Source organism: Saccopteryx bilineata, chromosome 4, assembly GCF_036850765.1.
Source record: "Saccopteryx bilineata isolate mSacBil1 chromosome 4, mSacBil1_pri_phased_curated, whole genome shotgun sequence".
In the NCBI taxonomy this organism is placed as follows: Eukaryota; Metazoa; Chordata; class Mammalia; order Chiroptera; family Emballonuridae; genus Saccopteryx; species Saccopteryx bilineata.
In genome coordinates this window covers 289,927,378-289,949,841 of record NC_089493.1, presented here as the reverse complement: position 1 = coordinate 289,949,841, position 22,464 = coordinate 289,927,378, and the positions used below count along the sequence as shown (strand labels likewise).

Sequence of the window (22,464 nt, the reverse complement as noted above, 5' to 3'; positions counted from 1 at the left end):
TTAAATGTAAACTGTAACTGAAAAATGTTCCCTTTTTATCTTTTTCACACCCATATACAGTCTTCTTTGATCTACAGCTGTGCAGTATTTCACTGTATTTTAACCCCTCTAATAAATACCTAGTTGGGTCTGGCCTGTGGTGGCGTAGTAGATAAAGCGGCGACCTCGAATGCTGAGGTCGCCGGTTCGAAACCCTGGGTTTGCCCGGTTGGGACACAAGTGGGAGTTGATGCTTCCTGCTCCTCCCCATTCTTTTGCTTTCTCTTTCTCTCTACTCTCTCTAAAAATGAATTTAATTTTTTTTTTAAATAAGTAAATACCTAGTAAGAATTTTTCACTTTCAGAAATTCAAAATGATACAATAAACATCGTATGTCTTCTCACATACAGAATATTCTTCTAGGATAATTCCAAATTGCTTAGAGGTGTCTGAAAGTCTACAAATATTTTAAATTGTAAAAAGTGCTGATGAGTTCTTATAAAAGATCTACTGAAAATCAAATGCCACAAGTTATGAGCTCAACAACTAAGAAATAAAAAAAAAATTGATACAAACTTCTGTGAAAACAGAATTTTCCGCCTGACCAGGCGGTGGCACAGTGGATAGAGTGTTGGACTGGGATGCAGAGGACCCAGCTTTGAGACCCTGATGTCGCCAGCTTGAGTGCGGGCTCATCTGGTTTGAGCAAAGCTCACCAGCTTGGACGCAAGGTCGCTAGCTCGAGCAAGGGGTTACTCGGTCTGCTGAAGGCCCACGGTCAAGGCATATATGAGAGAGCAATCAATGAACAACTAAGGTGTCGCAATGAAAAACTAATGACTGATGCTTCTCATCTCTCTCCGTTCCTGTCTGTCTATCCCTCTGACTCTCTATCTCTGTAAAAAACAAAACTGAATTTTCCTTTAAACTATTGCATAATGAATTAATAAATCAACTACAAACTCCAGCTTTAACAAAGGTCTTCTTTTCTAAAAGAAAAAGCAAGTGTCTTAGTACCATCTAGATGCAAAACTTTCATGGTGATCTGACTATAAAAAAAAGGGTTCTTAAAAAATACCCGTTGTAGAATAAAAATGATTTAAAATGTAATTCAAATAACTGTTATATTTAATATACAGTGTGTCTGTAAAGTCACAGTGTACTTTTGACCGGTCACAGAAAAGCAACAAAAAGACGACAGAAATGTGAAATTTGCACCAAATAAAAGGAAAACTCTCCCAGTTTCATACCTATTCAGTGCAGTTCGATGTGGGCTCACGCACAGATTTTTTAGGGCTCCTTAGGTAGCTATCCCGTATAGCCTCTACAGACTCGTCACTGACTGATGGTCTACCAGAATGGGGTTTCTCCACCAAACTGCCGGTTTCCTTTAACTGCTTATCCCACTGAGTAATGTTATTCCTATGTGGTGGTGCTTCGTTATAAAGGCGCCAATATTCACGTTGCACTTTGGTCATGGATTGAAATTTAGCGAGCCACAGAACACACTTAACTTTCCTCTGCACTGTCCACATCTCGACTGGCATGGCCGTGGGTTGCTCCACTGCATACACGGTGTTATGTCATCATCTGCGCATGCGCACAAGCTGCCACATCATCCTACAGAAACTGGGAGGGTTTTCCTTTTATTTGGTGCAGATTTCACATTTCTATCGTCTTTTGTTGCTTTCCTGTGACCGGTCAAAAGTGCACCATGACTTTACAGGCATACTGTATTTGATTAAAAATTATCACCTGGACTTAAAAAGCTCCAAAGTATCCCTGACTGATCCACTGAACGGAGTCTGATTCCTCTCCCAGTGTCATAATATGCTCTTCCAATTAATTCTAGAAAGAACATCAAACTTATAGCACTTTCACAGACTTTGAAGATAAATGTTTGGCCTGCCTCACAGAATTATTGCCAACAATGAAGAGATTCTACCAAAACATTTGGTGATCTATACAAGAAAAATCAGCCTGACCAGGAGGTGGCACAGTGGACAGAGCATCGGACAGGGATGCGGAAGGACCCAGGTTCGAGACCCCTGGGTTGCCAGCTTGAGTGAGGGCTCATCTGGCTTGAGCAGAAGGCTCGCTAGCATGGACCCAAGGTCACTGGCTCGAGCGGGGGGGTTACTCAGTCTGCTGAAGGCCCGCGGTCATGGCACATATGAGAAAGCAATCAATGAACAACTTCGGTGTCACAACGAAAAACTGATGATTGATTCTTCTCATCTCTCTCCGTTCCTGTCTGTCTGTCCCTATTTGTCCCTCTGACTCTCTCTCTGTCCCTGTAAAAATAAGAAAGAAAGAAAGAAAGAAAGAAAGAAAGAAAGAAAGAAAGAAAGAAAGAAAGAAAGAAAGAAAGAAAGAAAGAAAGAAAGAAAAAGATAGATCAGAACAGCCTGACCAGGAGGTGGCACAGTGGACAGAGTGTCAACCTGGGATGCTGAAGACCCAGGTTTAAAACCCCAAGGTTGCCAGCTTGAGTGCAGGATTAGAGACATGACCCCTTGTGGTCGCTGGTTTGAGTAAGGAATCACTGGCTCAGCTGGAGCCACCCAGTCAAGGCACGTATAAAAAGCAATCAATGAACAACAAAAGTGCTACATCTATGAGTTGACGCTCCTCATCACTCACCCCTCTTTCTCTCTCTGTTCCTCTTCCTCTCAAAAAGAACAAATTTACAGTTTGAGGAAAAAATGTATTTTTCTAAGTTTATTCTGCAAAACTAAGGAAATAAAAGTTAATATAATTTGGTACTTTAAAGTCAGGCCACTTTCATTATTAAAGTAATCCAGGTACAACCAAACACTAATATGTGTTAAGTTTAAAATTTTAAAGGTAGGGTAAATTCTATGACATGTGAATTCTAAAACTATTACTAATAAAAAACCTTTTAAAGTAAAATTTCCCACTCTAACATCCAGAGGTATCCATGTTTAGGGCTCCATGAAATATCAGTATGATAGAACCACAACTTGTGTAAACCAGTCTTATTAATAGTTTCATTGTGGCTTTTCTTCTCATTGAAAAAAAAAGTTGCCATGGGTTTGATTCCCGGCCAGGGTACACAGGAGAAGCAAGCATCTGCTTCTCCACCCTTCCTCCTCCCCTTTCTCTCTCTGTCTCTCTTCCCCTCCCGCAGCCAAGGCTCCACTAGACCAAAGTTGGCTTAGGCACTGAGGACGACTCCGCGGCCTCCACCTCAGGCGCTAGAATGGCTCTGGTTGCAACAGAGCAATGGCCCCAGATGGGCAGAGCATCGCCCCCTCGTGGGCATGCAGGTGTATCCCAGTCAGGCGCATGCGGGAGTCTATCCTTCTGCCTCCCTGCTTCTCATTTCAGAGAAAAAAAAAAAAAAATGTAGCTTGATTTGATTAGTATCGAAATTGTAACGTTCAAGTCTCCCAGTCTGTTAATATGGGATATTTTTCCATTTACTTAGATCTTTAATATTTTTCAACAATGTTTTAGAGTAGCTGTATGTATTTTACCTTAAGACAGGGGTCCCCAAACTACGGTCCGCGGGCCGCATGCGGCCTCCCGCCGCACTTCCGGAAGGGGCACCTCTTTCATTGGTGGTCAGTGAGAGGAGCATAGTTCCCATTGAAATACTGGTCAGTTTGTTGATTTAAATTTACTTGTTCTTTATTTTAAATATTGTATTTGTTCCTGTTTTGTTTTTTTACTTTAAAATAAGATATGTGCAGTGTGCATAGGGATTTGTTCATAGTTTTTTTTATAGTCCAGCCCTCCAACGGTCTGAGGGACAGTGAACTGGCCCCCTGTGTAAAAAGTTTGGGGACCCCTGCCTTAAGATTTAGTGGCTATCTTCAAATTATTTTGGCAAAAACTCATGAGTGATCATAAAAGTGATTTCCCCCCCCGAGCATCACAATCTGCTTATTCTCTGTGATGCTGACAGTGTCTTTTGATCTTACTACTTCTTCCTCTCTGCTTTACCACCAATGTGCAGCTCTCAAAAAAAAATTTTTTTTGAAAAAAAAAGTTGCAACAAGAACCCTTTCTCTGTACTCATTTGCACAATCTATAATATATCTTCCAGGTTGCCTAATTCTGGGAGAATATATGAACACTAGACATGCTGATAGTTCCTGACAGACTGCCTTCCTACAAACACATCTGCTCCAGATTAACCTTCACACTTCAGGGTAGGAGGACCTCGGCCATGTGTTCAAAGCACTGGTTATGAAATATTTTAATATAAACTTTCTATAATGTTAAAATTATTTTTAATATGGAGGAGGAGTGGTTACCTTTATATATGAAAAAGTAATTCCTGCATATGGTAAGTTTTCACACAGCACAAAAAGGTCTGTTGACCTGCTTCAGCCCTCCTCCCAACCAAAACTAGTGTTCATAATTTCTTGGATTCCTCAAAAACTATATTGTATGCCTGACCAGGCAGCTGCGCAGTAGATAGAGCATCGAACTGGGATGCAGAGGACCCAGGTTCGAGATTCCAAGGTCAGCTTGAGCGCGGGTTCATCTGATTTGAACAAAGCTCACCAGCTTGGACCCAAGGTCACTGGCTTGAGCAAGGGGTTACTCGGTCAGCTGTAACCCCACTGTCACGGCACATATGAGAAAGCAATCAATGAACTAAAGTGCCACAACTAAAAATTGATGCTTCTCATCTCTCTCCCTTCCTGTATGTCTGTCCCTATCTGTCTCTCTCTGACTCTATCTCTGCCTCTGTAAAAAAAAAACAAACACAAAAAAACTACATTGTACCCCTAAGCATGTCAACGAGTATTAAAAAACCCTGTGACGGCCCTGGCCGGTTGGCTCTGCGGTAAAGCGTCGGCCTGGCGTGCAGGGGACTCAGGTTCGATTCCCGGCCAGGGCACATAGGAGAAGCGCCCATTTGCTTCTCCACCCCCCCTTCCTCTCTGTCTCTTCCTTCCCCTCCCGCAGCCAAGGCTCCATTGGAGCAAAGATGGCCCGGGCGCTAGGGGATGGCTCCTTGGCCTCTGCCCCAGGCGCTAGAGTGGCTCTGGTCGCGGCAGAGCGACACCCCGGAGGGGCAGAGCATCACCCCCTAGTGGGCAGAGCGTCGCCCCTGGTGGGTGTGCCGGGTGGATCCCAGGCCGGCGCATGCGGGAGTCTGTCTGTCTGTCTGTCTCTCCCCGTTTCCAGCTTCAGGAAAAACAAACAAACAAACAAAACCTTGTGACTTGGGCCCTGGCCGATTGACTCAGTGGTAGAGCGTCGGCCAGGCGTGCAGGAGTCCCAGGTTTGATTCCCGGCCGGGGACACAGGAGAAGCGCCCATCTGCTTCTCCACCCCTTCCCCTCTCCTTTCTCTCTGTCTCTCTCTCTTCCCCTCCCGCAGCCAAGGCTCCATTGGAGCAAAGTTGGCCCAGGCGCTGAGGATGGCTCCATGGCCTCTGCCTCAGGCGCTAGAATGGCTCTGGTTGCAACAGAGCGATGCCCCAGATGGGCAGAGCACCGCCCCCTGGTGGGCATGCCGGGTGGATCCCGGTCGGGCGCATGCTGGAGTCTGACTGCCTCCCCGTTTGCAACTTCAGAAAAATACAAAAAAAAACCAAAACCCTGTGACTTGACCAGTCTTGACTGAGGTAGACTTCTTGGTTCTGGCTTTCTGCAGATATAATGCTCTAAATATTCTGGAGCAAATTTATCTTTGTAGATAGACAAGTGTATTAGACATACTCTCACATCTGGCAATGCTGGAATGCCTTCACATTTTGAGATGCTCAATTATCCAGGACGTATATCAGGATTACTTAACTCTCCATCTCTTTAGTTATGAGTGAAGGTAAGCACCTGCCATAGGATTAGATGCCTCCTAGGAAATGTTCTTTTCTGTTCTTTGCCCATTTTCTATTCAGTCATTTTCTTGATACTGTTGTCAGTCTTGATGAATTATACATATATATATACATATATTTATATATACACACATACATATAGCAAGTCCTTGAGTGACATCATTTTGCTCAGCGTCCACAAGATGCTATAGGAACCCTACTCTTATTTGTATCTCTTATTAGCCTATAGTAAAGTGGCTTATTTTTCTTTTTTTTAATCTACACTGAATTGCAAGAGGGAGAGAAAGAGGAAGGGAGAGGGAGGCAGAGAGGAAATAAGAAAGGAAGGGAGAGAGGGAGAGAGAAAAGGAGGGAGGAAAGGAGGGAAGAAGGAATCTGTTTCTGTAAGTGCCCTGACCAGGGACCCAACTGGCAACCTTTGCGCATCAGGATGACACTCCAACTAATCAAGCTATCCAGCCAGGGCCTTAATTTTAATCACTTTTTAAGACTACTGGTTTAAACAGAATTCACTCTAACAACAACATATCCTCTAAAATGCCTTTCCTTTTGTTTCTCTGGCTTCCTCACATCAAGATTAGTTCCTTCCCTGTCTTCAACTCAGGAACCTAAATGGCATCAACCCCATCTACTGACCTCTGGTCATAGTGCTGGAGGATTAGAAGAAAAAATTACAACGGAGTGACTCTAAATCATGCATTCTCAATGGAGGAGGGATAAAAACTGGCCTTAAACAGTGAGACAAATCTTCGATATTACAATGGTTTGTGGCATGGAAAGAACCACAGTACATAAATTGACGTGCAGGGTATCTTTGGTATCATGGAGTGCAGGGGGGCAGATTAAGAAAAAAGGTTTTGCCTGACCAGGCGGTGGCGCAGTGGATAGAGCATTGGACTGGGATGCAGAGGACCCAGGTTCGAGACCCCGAGCACGGGCTCATTTAGTTTGAGCAAAAAGCTCACCAGCTTGAACCCAAGGTCGCTGGGCCCAACAAGGGGTTGCTCGGTCTGCTGAAGGCCTGCGGTCAAGGCACATATGAGAAAGCAATCAATGAACAACTAAGGTGTTGCAATGTGCAATGAAAAACAGATGATTGATGCTTCTCATCTCTCTCTGTTCCTGTCTGTCTGTCCCTGTCTATCCCTCTCTCTGACTCACTCTGTCTCTGTAAAAAAAGAAAAAAGGTTTTAAAAAGGCTCTTATGGGAGGAATATACAAAAGTTGTGAAATGTTATTTCATAACCACTAATAACAAAAATTCAACAGTATAATACTAAGTGTTGGTGAGGATGTATTGCTATTAGGGGCGTAAAGTGATATAGCCACTTGATCAAACAGAGAGGAAAAAGAAAAAGACACTACAGAACTATTTCAACACGAACATGTACATCCCTACAAGCTATCAATTCCTCTCCTAGGAACATAGCCTAGATAACAGAATACAGCCCAGATAAATCCTTGTTCATGTACACCAAGATGACAATCAGAAATATTCATAATCATCTTCCTAACAGAAAAAAATGAAAACCAACCTAGAATCAACTCAACTGTCTATAAAAATGGATAGTTTGGGGAATACTCAATCAGAAGTGAAAACAAATTATACCCAACAAAAGGGGTAAATAGAAACATTAACAGTGAATAAAAGAATTGTTATTAACTAGCTGCACTATGAAATCATTTTTATAAGCCTTAAAAACAAGCATTAAACATAATATTCAAGGAATCATAAAAATAGGTAAAAAAATATTTTTAAAAGGAAATGATATATATAAAATGCAGAGTAGCGTTCGGGTGGCAGACACACAAGTAGGCACAAAATGGTATTGGCCATGCTCTAATCCTTAGCTAGAGTGATGAAACGGGTATCTATTTTGTTTGCTTCATATCTCACATGTGTTACATTATTCCTGTTAGTTCAATATTTAGCTCTTCACAGTAGAGACTAATTAAGACCAAATAAAACTTACATCCAATTCAAAAAACAGGTCTCTTTCTTTACTTGCAATCTCATAATCTGCTCGGAGGGCCAAGTCGTGGATTTTGGTACACTCTCCCAAATCCATGCGCTGTAAAAAACAAAAGTTTACACATGAACATCTACCCAACAGAAAAGACATAACCTAGTGTCTCAAGTGTCACCAAAATAAACAATACTTGTTTGAATACTGAACTGTAATAAGAAAATTAAGAAACAGAGTATGACTGAGAAGCCTTATTTTTCTCTTACCACCATAACAATATAGTACACAAAATTGAGTATTTAACAGGTTTGTATCTTTCAGATCTGGAAATAACTGGACTAATAATGACAACTACATTAATTAGCTCTGCCAATTTTATTTTTGTACCTGTCACAGAAGAAATATCTACTCAACGAATAGCAGAATAGGGGATGGGAGGCAAGGAAGAGGCCAGAAAACAAGGGTGTCATGATAGCAACAAGCTTCTAGGTATTCCTTTTTTTGCAGTCTTTATTACTAAAGACACTCAAGTTGCAGAGACAGGAAAAGGAAAGCGCATTCCTGACCAGGTGGGGGTGCCATGGATATAGTGTCGACCTGGGATGCTGACGAACTAGGTTCGAAACCCTGAGGTCGCCAGCTTGAGCAAGGGGTCACAGGCTCGGCTGGAGTGCCCCCACACTCCCCATCAAGGCACATATGAGAAAGAAATCAATGAACGCAAGTGCTGCAACTATGAATTAATGTGTCTCATCTCTCTCCCTAGCTGTCCCTCAAAAACAAACAAACAAAAACTCCAGCATATAGAAATCAGGTTTAGGCGCCTGACCAGGCGGTGGCGCACTGGATAGAGCACCAGACTGGGATGTAGAGGACCCAGATTTGAAACCCAAGGTCACCAGTTTGAGCGTGGGTTGCTGGATTGAGCGTGGAATCATACTTGACCCCATGGTTGCTGGCTTGAGCCCAAAGGTCACTGGCTTGAGCCCAGATTGCTGGCTTGAGCAAGGGGTCACTTGCTCTGCTAAAGACCCACTCCTACCACCTATCCCTGGTCAAGGCACATATGAGAAAACAATCAATGAACTAAGGTGCTGCAAAGAAGAATTAATGTGGCCCTGGCCAGCTGGCTCAATGGTAGAGCGTCGGCCTGGCGTGCAGGAGTCCCGGGTTCGATTCCCGGAAAGAGCACACAGGAGAAGCGCCCATCTGCTTCTCCACCCCTCCCCCTCTCCTCACTCTCTGTCTCTCTCTTCTCCTCGCAGCCAAGGCTCCATTGGAGCAAAGTTGGCCCGGGCACTGAGGATGGCTCCATGGCCTCTGCCTCAGGCGCTAGAGTGGCTCTGGTAGCAACAGAGCATCGCCCCCTGGTGGGCGTGCCGGGTGGATCCCGGTTGGGCACATGCGGGAGTCTGTCTGACTGCCTCCCCGTTTCCAACTTCAGAAAAATACAAAAAAATTAAAATAAAAGAATTAATGCTTCTCATCTCTCTCTCTTCCTGTCTATCTCTATCTGTCCCTCTGTCCGTCTCTCTGTCACAAAAAAAATAAAAAATTTCAGGTTTTTGGCAATTATAACACAACCTAACACTTGACTTTTGTGCAGCTCTTTTTATACCAAAAGGAATAAAGCTGAATAGACTGATTTCAAAGTCAAATGATCCTCCAAACATTCTCCTTATTTGGTAAATGACATGGACATATAATTGGGCCTCTCAGTTACCGCACTTGAGAAACAAAAGGCTCTTTTAATACAACAAAAAATCTGTTAACAATAAGATTAGTATGGTGTGCTATTATGTGTTGTAAGCATACATTGAACAATAAAACACTACACAGCTCTTATCAAAATCCTGAGGATGCCTGACCAGGCGGTGGCGCAGTGGATAGAGCGTCGGACTGGGATGCGGAGGACCCAGGTTTGGGACCCCCGTGGTCGCTGGCTTGAGCAAGGGGTTACTCGCTCTGCTGTAGCCCCACGGTCAAGGCACCTATGAGAAAGCAATCAATGAACAACTAAGGTGTCACAACAAAAAACTGATGATTGATGCTTCTCATCTCTCTCCGTTCCTGTCTGTCCCTCTCTCTGATTCTCTGTCTCTGTTAAAAAAAAAAAAAAATCCTGAGGATAAGACTCTGCACACACACCATTCTGACCATCTAAACAGCAACAGGGAAGTCTGTATGCTGAGGATCATGCTATCAAGTCACAGAGCACAAGTTAACAAAACCCTAACATCTCAATGAGACACTTCTGATGTCCAACCTATTGAACAAAAGCACGTCTACATAACTAATAAAAATGATGGAGCCTGACTCCTGGTGTCACAGTGGATAGAGTGCCGATCTAGGATGCTGAGGTCCCAGGTTCAAAACCCCAAGGTCACCTACTTGAGCATGGGATCATTGACATGATCCCAAAGGTCGATTGATGGCTTGAGCAAGGGGTCACTGGCTCAGCTTGAGAGCCAACCCCACCAAGGTCAGGCACATATGAGAAGTAATCAACAGAGTGCTGTAACTACAAGTTGATGTTTCTTATTTCTCTCCCTATCTGTCTCTTGCTTAAAAAAATAAAATGGGCCTGACCTGTGGTGGTGCAGTGGATAAAGCGTCGACCTGGAAATGCTGAGGTCGCCGGTTCGAAACCCTGGGCTTGCCTGGTCAAGGCACATATGGGAGTTGATGCTTCCTGCTCCTCCCCCCTTCTCTCTCTCTATCTCTCCTCTCTCTGTCTCTCCCTCTCCTCTCTAAAATGAATAAATTTAAAAAAAAAAAAATAAAATAAAATAAAATAAAATAAAATGGAACCCAGAAATTCCTTTAAGCTCAAACTGAGGTAAAAACCTTCACGGTTCATAAAATCCTTAACATTTGAGGCCAATCAGAGAAGCTCACAGTGCCTGCCCCTTGTGCCCTATCTCACAGAAGGTTTGTGCCATGGTCACGAACAAAATATCATTCGGTATCACCAGTGACAATACCAACAGCGGGCTGCTTAGTGTGGAGTTTATCTTCAATTCTACCAAAAGTCAACTTTTGCATTTAAATGCTAAAATATCTCTTCTCCTTCACCATTTCTACTTGGAAGTCATTTGTAGCTTATGTATACTGGTTACACAGGGGATCTAGTGGCAGGGCAATAGTGGTTCTAGAAGTCTAAGTTGCAACTAGAATCACTGTCCTGTAAAGCTGACTTTTGCTTCATTTATTCTTTTGAGCAACAAATATGAGTCTTTAAAACAGGTCATTTCCACAAATGAAACCATACCCTATTGATGAAAAATGAGTAGCAGCTATCAGAAATGTTTAAAAGTTACTGACGTCTCTGCTGCACAAAGAAAACCACCAGAGGAAACAAGCACTAAAACCTTAAGTACTGGCCCAGGCTAGCTAAGCTCAGCTGGTTAGAGCGTAGTCCCAATACACCAAGGTTGAGGGTTCAATCCTGGTCAGGGCACTTACAAGAATCAACCCACGTCTGACGAGGTGGAGGCGCAGTGGACAGAGCATCAGACTAGGATGCGGAGGACCCAGGTTCGAGACCCCGTGGTCGCCAGCTTCAGCACAGGCTCATCTGGTTTGAGGAAAGCTCACCAGCTTGAGCCTAAGGTAGCTGGCTCGAGCAAGGGGTTACTCAATCTGCTGTAGCCCCCCAGTCAAGGCACATATGAGAAAGTAATCAATGAACAACGAAGGTGCTACAATGAAGAAACTGATGCTTCTCATCTCTCTACCTTCCTGTCGGTTCCTCTCTCTGACTCTGTCTCTGTCACACAAAAATCAACCCACAATCACATAAATAAGTGGAACAAATCATCAATGTTTCTCTCCCTTTCCCTCTCTCTAAAAAAGAAAACCCTAAAAACTAAAAATTGTTTTGTTTTGTTTTGCAAGAAAGGAGGAGGGAAAGAAGCATCAAATCAGGCCCTGGCTGGTTGGCTCAGCATTAAAGCATCAGCCCAGGGTGTGGAAATCCTGGGTTAGATTCCCGGCCAGAACACAGGGCACACAGAAGACGCACCCACCTGCTTCTCCACTCCTCCCTCTTTCCTTCCTCTCTATGTCTCTCTTCCCCTCCCACAGCCAAGACTTCATTGGAGCAAAGTTGGCCCAGGCGCTGAGGATGGCTCCATGGCCTCCACCTCAGGCGCCAGAATGGCTCTGGCTGCAACAGAGCATCGCCCCTTGGTGGGCATGCGGGGTCGATCCTGGTTGGGAGTCTGACTGCCTCCCTGCTTCTAACTTTGGAAAAATACAAAAAAAAAAAAAAAAAAAGAAAAGAAGCAGCATCAACTCATAGCTGTGTCACTTTAGTTGTTCATTCATTGCTTCTCATATATGTCTTGACCACGGGCTCCAGTCGAGCCACTGACCCCTCACTCAGGCCAGCAGCCTCCGGGTTTTGAACCTAGGACATCAACACAGCAAGTTGCTGCTCTTTCCACTACACCACCACCAGTCAAGCTTTTTTTTTTATTAATTATTTTTATTTATTCATTTTAGAGGGGGGAGAGAGAGAGAGAGAGAAGAGGGAGGAGCAGGAAGCATCAATTCCCATATGTGCCTTGACCAGGCAAGCCCAGGGTTTTGAACCGGCAACCTCAGCGTTCCAGGTTGGCGCTTTATTCACTGCACAAGTCAGGCCAAGCCTTTTTTATTAATTGACTGATTTTAGAGATAGAGAAGGAAGAGAGGGAACGGGAGGGGGAGAAGAAAGCACTCATTTTGTTGTTCCATTTAGTTGTGCACTCATTATTGATTTTAGAAGGAGAGAAGATGGGGATAGAGAGAAACATGATTTGTTATTCGTTATTTACACATTCCTTGGTTGTTTCTTTTCTATGCCCTGACCTGGGATCAAACCCACAACGGTGTTTCAGGACAATACTAACCAACTGAGCTAACCAGTCAGGACTTAAGTACTAAAAACTTTTAACACAATTCAATTGCCACTCTAAACACTTCCAAATGTCAAGAAATTTTTGACATTAGGGAACCACAAATGAAGCAAAATTCACCAGTCTTCCTTTGGGTGAGAGTGCTCAAGCAGATATTGCTCAAGTAAGTGGAAATAGGCCTGGGTCCCATGGTTACTCCCTGGAGTACCTTTTCAGTTTCGCCAATGAGGCAGGGGAATACTGACCAATTCCCCTGAGCTAACCACTAAGCAAGCTGAAACACAACTCATTCAGTCCTTCCAAAATATCCCAAGTGGCTGTTAAATCTAGTGTGTCAGAACTTTTTTACTGCACAAAGACCTGTGTTCTCCATCCTCTAGAGATCTCACAATGCTGACGGAAAGAACACTCAAGGCTCTTTCCAGAACCTTTGGAAAACAAAGCTATTGCACTGTAACAAGTTACGCTTCTTTCCCTCCACCTATTCTACTCTTCCAAACTAACTAACCAATACTACACTTCCCATTAAGCCCCAATAAAATTACTATTTCCAACTCTCCTTGCCTCACCCTAATGACAGGAGATGGTTATGAACAAAAACTGAGAGGGCCCTGGCCGGTTAGCTCAGCGTTAGAGCGTCAGCCTGGCGTGCAGGGGACCGGGGTTCGATTCCTGGCCAGGGCACATAGGAGAAGCGCCCATTTGCTTCTCCACCCCCCCTCCTTCCTCTCTGTCTCTCTCTTCTCCTCCCGCAGCCAAGGCTCCACTGGAGCAAAGATGGCCCAGGCGCTGGGGATGGCTCCTTGGCCTCTGCCCCAGGCGCTAGAGTGGCTCTGGTCGAGGCAGAGCGATGCCCGGGAGGGGCAGAGCATCACCCCTTGGTGGGCAGAGCTTCTGCCCCTGGTGGGCGTGCCGGGTGGATCCCGGTCGGGCGCATGCGGGAGTCTGTCTGACTGCCTCCCCATTTCCAGCTTCAGAAAAATACAAAAAAAAAAAAAAAAAAGAAAAGAAAAGAAAAAAAAACCTGAGAGGTATAATCACTTTCATCTTGCTGCTACGTTCTAAGAATTATAATCGTTCCAATTTAACACAAAACACCAACTCCCACCCCATTGTTCAACTCTACCGCTCACCTCCCACTTCCACATAGCCCATACTCAATGAGGCTCAAGCTCTTCCACAACCTCCTTTTGAATTCCCAATCTTCATCCTAATCAACCGTCAGCAGCTCTTAGTTTATTTAAATCTTCGCATGAACATGTCCCCTGGGTTTTCTCCTCTCAGTCTGCTCCTTCTCAGACTCCTTTTGCTGAATTGCACCTGCGCAACCCCACGTGGGGATGAATCTGAACAGTCCATGGCTTCTCGTCACTCATTTGATTCCACAGAATCTGCCTGCCTTTCCCCCTCACTCACACCAGTCCAGATATACCAATGGCATTCCTGCTGTCCTTCGGCTCCATCTTTTACCCAGAACATTCTACTGCCAAACCAGGCACATGTGTTCTTTCTCACCCTTCAGGTCTCTATTCCAAGTCACTAAGAGGCTTTGCCTTATCAACCTATCAAAATCCATAATCTATTCACTTATTATTTACCATCTGTCTTCTTCCACTATTAAATGAGAGTAAAGGCTCTGCCTTAATGGCACTATATCCCCAGTGCCTGGCACAGAGGAGGTGTCCAAAAAATATCTGGTGAATTAATCTATACCTAACATTATAAACACTTGTAGGAAATGGCCTTATTCTGGTTACTTTTCTCACCAGCACCCTAGAACGCTACACAGGATCTGATCAAGAAAAACACAGTTGAAATGCTTCACTCTGGACCCTGGCCAGCTTGCTCAGTGGATAGTCTGTCAGCCCAAGGTACAGATGTCCCAGGTTCAATCACCAGTCAGGGCACACATGAAAAGCAACCATCTGCTTCTCTTCTTCTCCCTCTCCCCACTCCTCTCGAAGCCAGTGGCTCAAATGGTTCGAGCGCTGGCTCCAGGCGCTAAGGAGAGCTCAGCTGATTCGAGATGGGGTTTGCCAGGTGGATCCTGGTCAGGGTGCATGCGAGAGTCTGTCAATCTCCCCTCCTCTCACTTACAAAAAGAAAAAAGAAAAAGAAATGCTTCACTCTGGTATACATCCCTCTCCTCCCTTTGACTTCTTCCACTAAGAGCCATCAACAATTCCAGATTACAAAATTAGTTACACGAGTATCCTACATATAAAAGTTGCACTGTTTATGACCAATGGAAACCAGACCTCTGCATTAGTGGATTCATTTGGCTCTGAATTAGCGTATTCTGCTTGATTTCCTTTGGTATACAAAGAACAACACTACAATCTGTAGCAAACACTATAATGCTTTCCTACACAAGGTAAAAGTGCAGGAAAGCCTTGGGTAATAGTCATAAGGTTTGGCATTCAATTCCTATTTGCTGTCAAAGGAGCCAGCTTGAGAAGACTTAATATACCTGGGCAGTTTTCCAGTGGCTGCTCCCACCACTACAAATAAAGCAACGATTAATCACAAAGAAAACACTCACTAGTACATGTACATTTGACCCTTAAAATGAGAACAGTTTTTATATCTACTTAGGTGTGAAAGCTTAAAATGGTGATCTTTACAGGACTCCTTTTCTGTAAGTGCTGAACCACAGTAGCTAATCCTCAACTCTTTAGTTTTCATAAATCCTATCTAATTTTGAATAAATGCACATAATACAAAACTAGCAGTTATCTGTTTGGTTCATCTGCAGTGAACTTAAAATTTTGTAAGTCTATATTCATTAGATCATGTGCTACTTTCTTGAAATGGTGGCATAACACATTGGGTTATTCTCAATTGATTTTCTGAAAACCTAAATATTTGGGGAAGAAATGCATCGTTATATAAAAAGTCTAGCACTATGTTTAACATGAAAACAAAACAACCTAGGGTCTTCAAAGAACTATAGGCTGACATGGAGTATACTTTCTGCTATAACCAAATGACACTAATAATACTACTTAGTTGTAAGTACCTCTAAAATTACTCTTCAAAATTCTAATAACTTTAAGGGAGAATTTTATACTAATAAAATACATTCCAGCCTGACCAGGTGGTGGCGCAGTGGATAGAGCGTCGGACTGGGATGTGGAAGACCCAGGTTCGAGACCCCGAAGTCCCCAGCTTGAGCGCGGGCTCATCTGGTTTGAGCAAAAGCCCACCAGCTTGAACCCAAGGTCAATGGCCCCAGCAAGGGGTTACTCGGTCTGCTGAAGGCCCGCGGTCAAGGCACATATGAGAAAGCAATCAATGAACAACTAAGGTGTTGCAACGCACAATGAAAAACTAATGATTGATGCTTCTCACCTCTCCATTCCTTTCTGTCCCTGTCTATCCCTCTCTCTGACTCACTGTCTCTGTAAAAAAAAAAAAATACATTCCACAATATAAAATTCCAGTAACCTAACAGAACTTATCATTTGAAGAGACAATAAAGGTGATTTTCACCTAATAAAAGAAAACAATTTGGCCCTGGCTGGTTGGCTCAGTGGTAGAGCGTCGGCCTGGCGTGCAGAGGTCCCAGGTTCAATTCCCGGCCAGGGCACACAGGAGAGGCGCCCATCTGCTTCTCCACCCCTCCCCCTCTCCTTCCTCTCTGTCTCTCTCTTCCCCTCCCGCAGCGAGGCTCCATTGGAGCAAAGATGGCCCGGGCACTGGGGATGGCTCCTCGGCCTCTTCCCCAGGCGCTAGAGTGGCTCCGGTCGCGGCAGAGCTATGCCCCAGAGGGGCAGAGCATCGCCCCCTGGTGGGCGTGCCGGGTGGATCCCGGTCGGGCGCATGCGGAAGTCTGTCTGACTGTCTCTCCCCGTTTCCAGCTTCAGAAAAATACAAAAAAAAAAAAAAAAGAGAGAGAGAAAAGAAAACAATTTAACTTGGGAAACATATACTGCCTACATAGCACCCCTGTGTGAGTGTTTGGTGATGTTCCCCTCCTTCCCCAAAATGCACCTACCGTCCCGGCCAGGATGTCATGGGGGCAGCAATCCAGAAGGTGACTCTTGCAGACTCGGTCATCTGTAAACTTCACCCTCTGTCTGGTTTCATCTCCTGAAATTTATTTGTGGTTTTAAATAAGACAATACGACGTTAAACATAAATACATATCTGGTACAATTCATCTGGACGATTTGCAGACTACCAAATACACTGAAAAGCTCAGCTAGAAATATTTACAACTGGAACAGAATACAGTTTTATGCTAAACGTAGCATGAAGAATCACACTTAATGAGCTTTGACTCCATCATTGTGCCAAAGAAGTCAAGGAGTCAGAAGCAAAAGACTGAGCACCAAAAGGCCATTAACCCCACACATACACGTGGGCCATGAGATACCAAAACCCGTGCTAACCAGAGGGCCATGAATCACCACATATGACCTCTAGCCGGTAGTTTCCACCAACAAAAGCTACTTAATAATCTAATCACTTTGCTGTGGACAAATGTGCAGGTATTCTACCTAAAAATACAAAGAAAAGTTTCAAACTCTACTGTTCACTGATAAATAATCTAGACCTAGTCTTCCTATTCCCAATCACCCCCACCCTTAAAAAAGAGAGTTGGCACCTAGAGTCACTGTTAACAAAACAATACTTAAAAAAAAAAAAAAGGCAAAAAGGAACTAGGTTAGTCAATACACACTGTGAGTTCCAACATATACTGTACCCATCTGCATTCTTCAAGACCTCAGCTGCAGAATTTTATGCCCGCTGTTGAAAAGTTTTAAAGGAAAAGTTTTCTTGCCCAACCTGCAGTAAGGAAGTCAGGGGAATGATACATAAAAGTAAAGGCAAAGTGGAATGTGACAAATTTTAAAGCTAATCTGTGTATATGACACAGAGCTGTGTACTACTAGAGGAGGAATATATTTTAGGATTTGCAAGCATCCAGGATTAATGTAGTGTCTTTTATTGAAAATGTTTTCTTTCTAAACTACACTTTTAAAGTTACTTGTGAAAAAAAGCAAACACTTTTTTGTTATAACAGCTTAGAAATTGGTTGTGACTCACGGCTCGATGAACATGAGGCTTTTCTGCAACTCCCTTGCAGATTGATGTAGGCAGGCAAAGATACACTGAACCTTTATAAATAAAATAGAGGGGCCACAATTGTTCAGTTTGTATGAAATAAAAATATGGGAAGCAATTCAAAAGCAACTCAATATACAAAGAAAGCTAAAAAGCACTTATTCACCTACGAAATAATAGGGCAGAAAATTTGCACAGCCCTGCGAATGTGCCAGTGTGAACTTACAACTTCATGACTTCGGTAGAAAAGAAAACACAAACACGGCAGGAATATCGTTTTAGCAAAGATGCAACCACTTTCTCCTGAGACAACCACCGTGGTCTTGAACCGCTCCCTACAATGCAACCTACCTACCGACTGACCAGCGCAGGCTAAAGAGGCTCTCCTGTGTGGCTGGGAAGGGACCTGGAAAAGCACTAGGCAGGAACCCACATAAAAGCTCAAGTGACGGCACTCCTTGCAATGGGACAGAAAGAGACCGGCCAGGGTGCGAGGCCCCGCGCTCCCTCGGGGGTAGCTTCGCCCAGGCTGCCAGCGCCCAGGAGCCCGGGATGGGTGGCTCCGACCCCTCGCCGACTCCCCAGCTGGAGGAGTGCCGGCGCCCGCCGGCTTGGAAACAGCAGGACAGTAAGTGGGGAAGGGACTGAAGCCCCGTCCACGCGGTGGGCTCGGAGGGAGGAAGCCGCCGATGATTCGCCGCGGGTGGCAGAAAAGGCGGCGGTGGTCGCGGGCCAAGCGAAACCCCTCAGACAAAGGCCCGGCTCCTGCCGTCGGCACGTGGGGGAGGGGAGGGCGCAGGCGCAGACGGTCGCGGCCCCCGCCTCAGGCCGCCCGGCGGCCTCGCCTCGCTCCCGCCTCAGCCCCTCGCTGGGCCGGCTGCCCCGACTCACCGTCCCGGGCCGTGCCCATGAGCTGATCCAGCAGGGCCCGCATCTGCGCCTGGGCGGACATGGTGGCCGGCGGGGGCGGCAGGGACGGCCGCTACGGCTCCTCTCAAGGCAACAGCGGTGGCAACGAAGAGGGATGGTCGCGTCGCCCTCGAGCCCACTCGGCTCCTTCCCGTCGCGAAGGACGTCGGGAGGAAGTACGTTAGCGCCGGCGTTTGGCCTGCTGGGAAATGCAGTTCCTGCGGCTGGTGGGTGCGCAACTCCGCTCTGGAGGAAACTGAGGCTGCTGTCCAAGCAGCGGAGCCAGTTTCGACTCTGATTTTACTCTGCAGCTCAATCCCTATATGCTCTACAGAGACTAACCTGCAATAAAGCAATATGAATATAGACAAACCAAAACAAGAAAATAAATCCTGTGGCTTTTTTTGCTAGCCAGTGTCAAAATTAAGGACAATCTTTAACCTGGAGGGGAATCGGGTGGCCCTGTAGAAGGAGCTCCCACACTCTATATCTCGGCGAAAGCCCTACAAGAAAAGTGCTACGGGTACATCAGCCCTCCCACACACCTTCCTCTTTCGCTCTGTAACACTTCCTGTCCATCGTTTACCTCGATCTTGCACCTGATTCACTATGGCGGCAAGAGCTTTATTGCAATCCTTTCTTGATTCTCAAATAAGTATTTTTCGCTGAAGGAATACCTGGCTGACTTTATGTCTACATCAACGCATTTGAGGGTTCATCTGAAGTCCAGAGAATACCTGGATAGCTCTGGACTGGTGAGCAAACAAGTGTGGCATCCACAAAGCCAGCCATTTGAACTCACTGTGTTTCTCCCCATCTCGGGAGCTTTATCCTAAACTCAAGCTTCCACTCTTGTGTTTTAAAGCTTTCTGGGCTTTATTTGGGATCTGAGAGGTTTCTTTTCCTTTTTTTTTTTTTTTTTTTTTTTTTTTTTGACAGAGAGTCAGAGAGAGGGACAGACAGGAATGGAGAGAGATGCAAAGCATCAATTCTTTTTTTTTAATTTATTATTTTTATTTATTCATTTAAGAGAGGAGGGAGGGAGGGAGGGAGAGAGAGAGAGAGAAAAAGAGAGAAAGAAAGAAAGAAAGAAAGAGCAGAAAGCATCAACTCCCATATATGCCTTGATCAGACAAGTGCAGGGTTTTGAACCAGCAACCTCAGTGTTCCCAGGTCAACGCTTTATCCACTGCACCATCAGAGGTCAGGTGCAAAGCAACAATTCTTCGTTGCAGCTCTTGAGTTGTTCATTGATTGCTTTCTCATATGTGCCTTGACCAGGGGCTACAGCAGAGTGGCTCCTTGCTCAAGCTAGCGACCTTGGGCTCAAGCCAGCGACCTTGGGGTCATGTCTATGATCCCATGTTCAAGCCAGCGACCCTGCACTCAAGCTGGTGAACCCGCGCTCAAGCTGGCAATCTTGGGGTTTCAAACCTGGGTCCTCCACTTCCCAGTCTGATGCTCTATCCACTGTGCCACCGGTTGGTCAGGCTCTTTTCTTTTTCTATTAAAAGGCCTTGTTTATATGTGAACTCGCCTACACATTGGCCTGATTCCCTAGGGGATCAGGCTATTTCTTGGGAAGTTGTTAGCCATGGACTTTTTACCCCGGGGGGCAGTGATTCATCCTTTTGGAACTGTCAGTATAACCAAATGTGTATTGGCTTTCCCTGACAACAGCAACTCCACACCAGCCCACACATTCAAAGGCTTGCAAAATTCTAAGTCACATGGAATCCTGCACAACACTGCCTTATACCGAGAGATCCATTTTAGTCTGACCAGGTGGTGTTGCAGTGGATAGAGTATTGATGTGGGATGCTGTGGTCCCAGGTTTGAAACCCCAAGGTCTCTGGCTTGCGTGCAGGGTCGCCAGCTTGAGCATGGGATTAAAGATATGAGCCCATGGTCACTGGCTTGAGTCCAAAGGTTGCTGGCTTGAAGCCCAAGGTTGCTGCCTTGAGCAAAGAGTCACTGGCTCAGCTGGAGCCCCCCCCCAACCTCCATCAAGACACCCATGAGAAGCAAACAATAAATGAGTGACATAACCACGATTTGATGCTTCTCAGCTCTTCCTTCCTGTGTCTCTCGCTCACTTAAAAAAAAAGAGATCTGCCTGACCAGGCGGTGGCACAGTGGATAGAGCGTCGGACTGGGATGCGGAAGGACCCAGGTTTCAGACCCTGGGGTTGCCAGCTTGAGCGCGGGCTCATCTGGCTTGAGCAAAAAGCTCACTACCATGGATCCAAGGTCACTGGCTCGAGCAGGGGGTTACTCAGTCTGCTGAAGGCCCGCGGTCATGGCACATATGAGAAAGCAATCAATGAACAGCTACAGTGTCGCAACGAAAAACTGATGATTGATGCTTCTCATCTCTCTCCGTTCCTGTCTGTCTGTCCCTGTCTATCCCTCTATCTGACTCTCTCTCTGTCCCTGTAAAAAAAAAATTAAAAAAAAAATTAAAAAAAGAGATCTATTTTATGGTAAAGCAAGTCAAATACTAATTTCTGTGTAGCATGTCACTGAAAAATTCAATAGTGTGAAACAAAAGTGATTTATTCATGATTCTGTGGAATTCAGTCATGGCTTAGCTGGGCCCTGGGGTCTTCAGCTCTAGGTGGTGTTGGCTTATATGAAGTTGGGCTAAGTAAAGGTCCTTCACTGACATGCCTGGCCCCTCCAAGTGGCTTCTCTCTGTACATGATAAGATCATGTCATTCAGCAGTCTAGACCAGGCTGCTCCATAGGATGGCAACTGGCTGTTTCCAGGGAAGGCATGGAAGCTGTCAGTCCTTTTTTTTTTTTTTTTAGAGAGAGGTATTTTTTTTTTAATTTTTTTATTTATTTATTCATTTTAGAGAGGAGAGGGAGAGACAGAGAGAGAGAAGGGGGGAGGAGCTGGAAGCATCAACTCCCATATGTGCCTTGACCAGGCAAGCCCAGGGTTTTGAACCGGCGACCTCAGCATTTCCAAGTCGATGCTTTATCCACTGCGCCACCACAGGTCAGGCTGTCAGTCCTTTTAAGCAGGGGTCGGGAACCTGTGGCTCACAAGCCAGATGTGGCTCTTGATGGCTGCATGTGGCTCACAGGCATATCTTTAACAAAAAAAATAATGTTAAAAATATAAAACATTCTCATGTATTACAATCCATTCATTTCCTACTGCTGATGTTCATGGTTGCAGGTGGCTAGAGCCAATCACAGCTGTCCTCTGGGACAACACCAAATTTTTATTGGATAATGCGTAACGTACATGGGTCATTGTATGGCTCTCACGGAATTACATTTTAAAATATGTGGCGTTCATGGCTCTCTCAGCCAAAAAGGTTCCCAACCCCTGTTTTAAGGCATAGGCTCAAACCCCAGAATTTTACTCCTACCATTATCTATTGGTCAAAGCAAGTCAAAGGCCAATGAAGATTCAAGGGGAGGGGAAATAAATGTGACCTTTTGATGAACAGCTTGTGTGCACAAAGATGTGAAGTATTTCCAATATCCATTTTTGGTGACCACTGACCACAGTCCCCAACAACTAAAATATACAGGCTTTGGACTTATGGGTGGGAAGCAGTACTGACATTTCACCATTGCTCTCATTGGCTGTTTTGTGGAATTTGTCCTCGTCCCACCAAGGGGACTTCCCGGTACTCACTGAGGCTGGACATGAACATACATGTGCAATCCAAAATCACAAAGGATTTCTATTCTCTGGAGCAAAACTTAACCTTGGACCAACTGGAGATGCAATCTGGTGAACAAATTTATGTCTTTTCCCATACACACTCCCAGCCCTCACTGGCTATCCTGAGACAC

General features: G+C 44.9%; 1 protein-coding gene across 7 annotated transcripts in view; it reads right to left on the bottom strand.

Annotated features, from left to right (window-relative positions):
- LUC7L (LUC7 like) overlaps positions 1-18,987 on the bottom strand; it is a 44,224-nt gene extending 25,237 nt beyond the window's left edge. For 2 of the 7 annotated variants that reach the window (XM_066275454.1, XM_066275457.1), the window contains exons 1-3: positions 18,631-18,807; positions 16,667-16,761; positions 7,775-7,873 (exon numbers count right to left, since the gene is read on the bottom strand). In XM_066275454.1, the coding sequence (XP_066131551.1) occupies positions 7,775-7,873; positions 16,667-16,761; positions 18,631-18,691 (255 nt within the window). In that variant the 5' untranslated portion in view covers positions 18,692-18,807. Of the gene's footprint in view, positions 1-7,774; positions 7,874-16,666; positions 16,762-17,377; positions 17,461-17,721; positions 17,793-18,630 lie in introns of those variants that run through there. The other 5 variants (XM_066275458.1, XM_066275452.1, XM_066275453.1 and 2 more) reach the window with 5 other exon arrangements.
- Between the last annotated feature and the right edge of the window lie 3,477 nt (positions 18,988-22,464).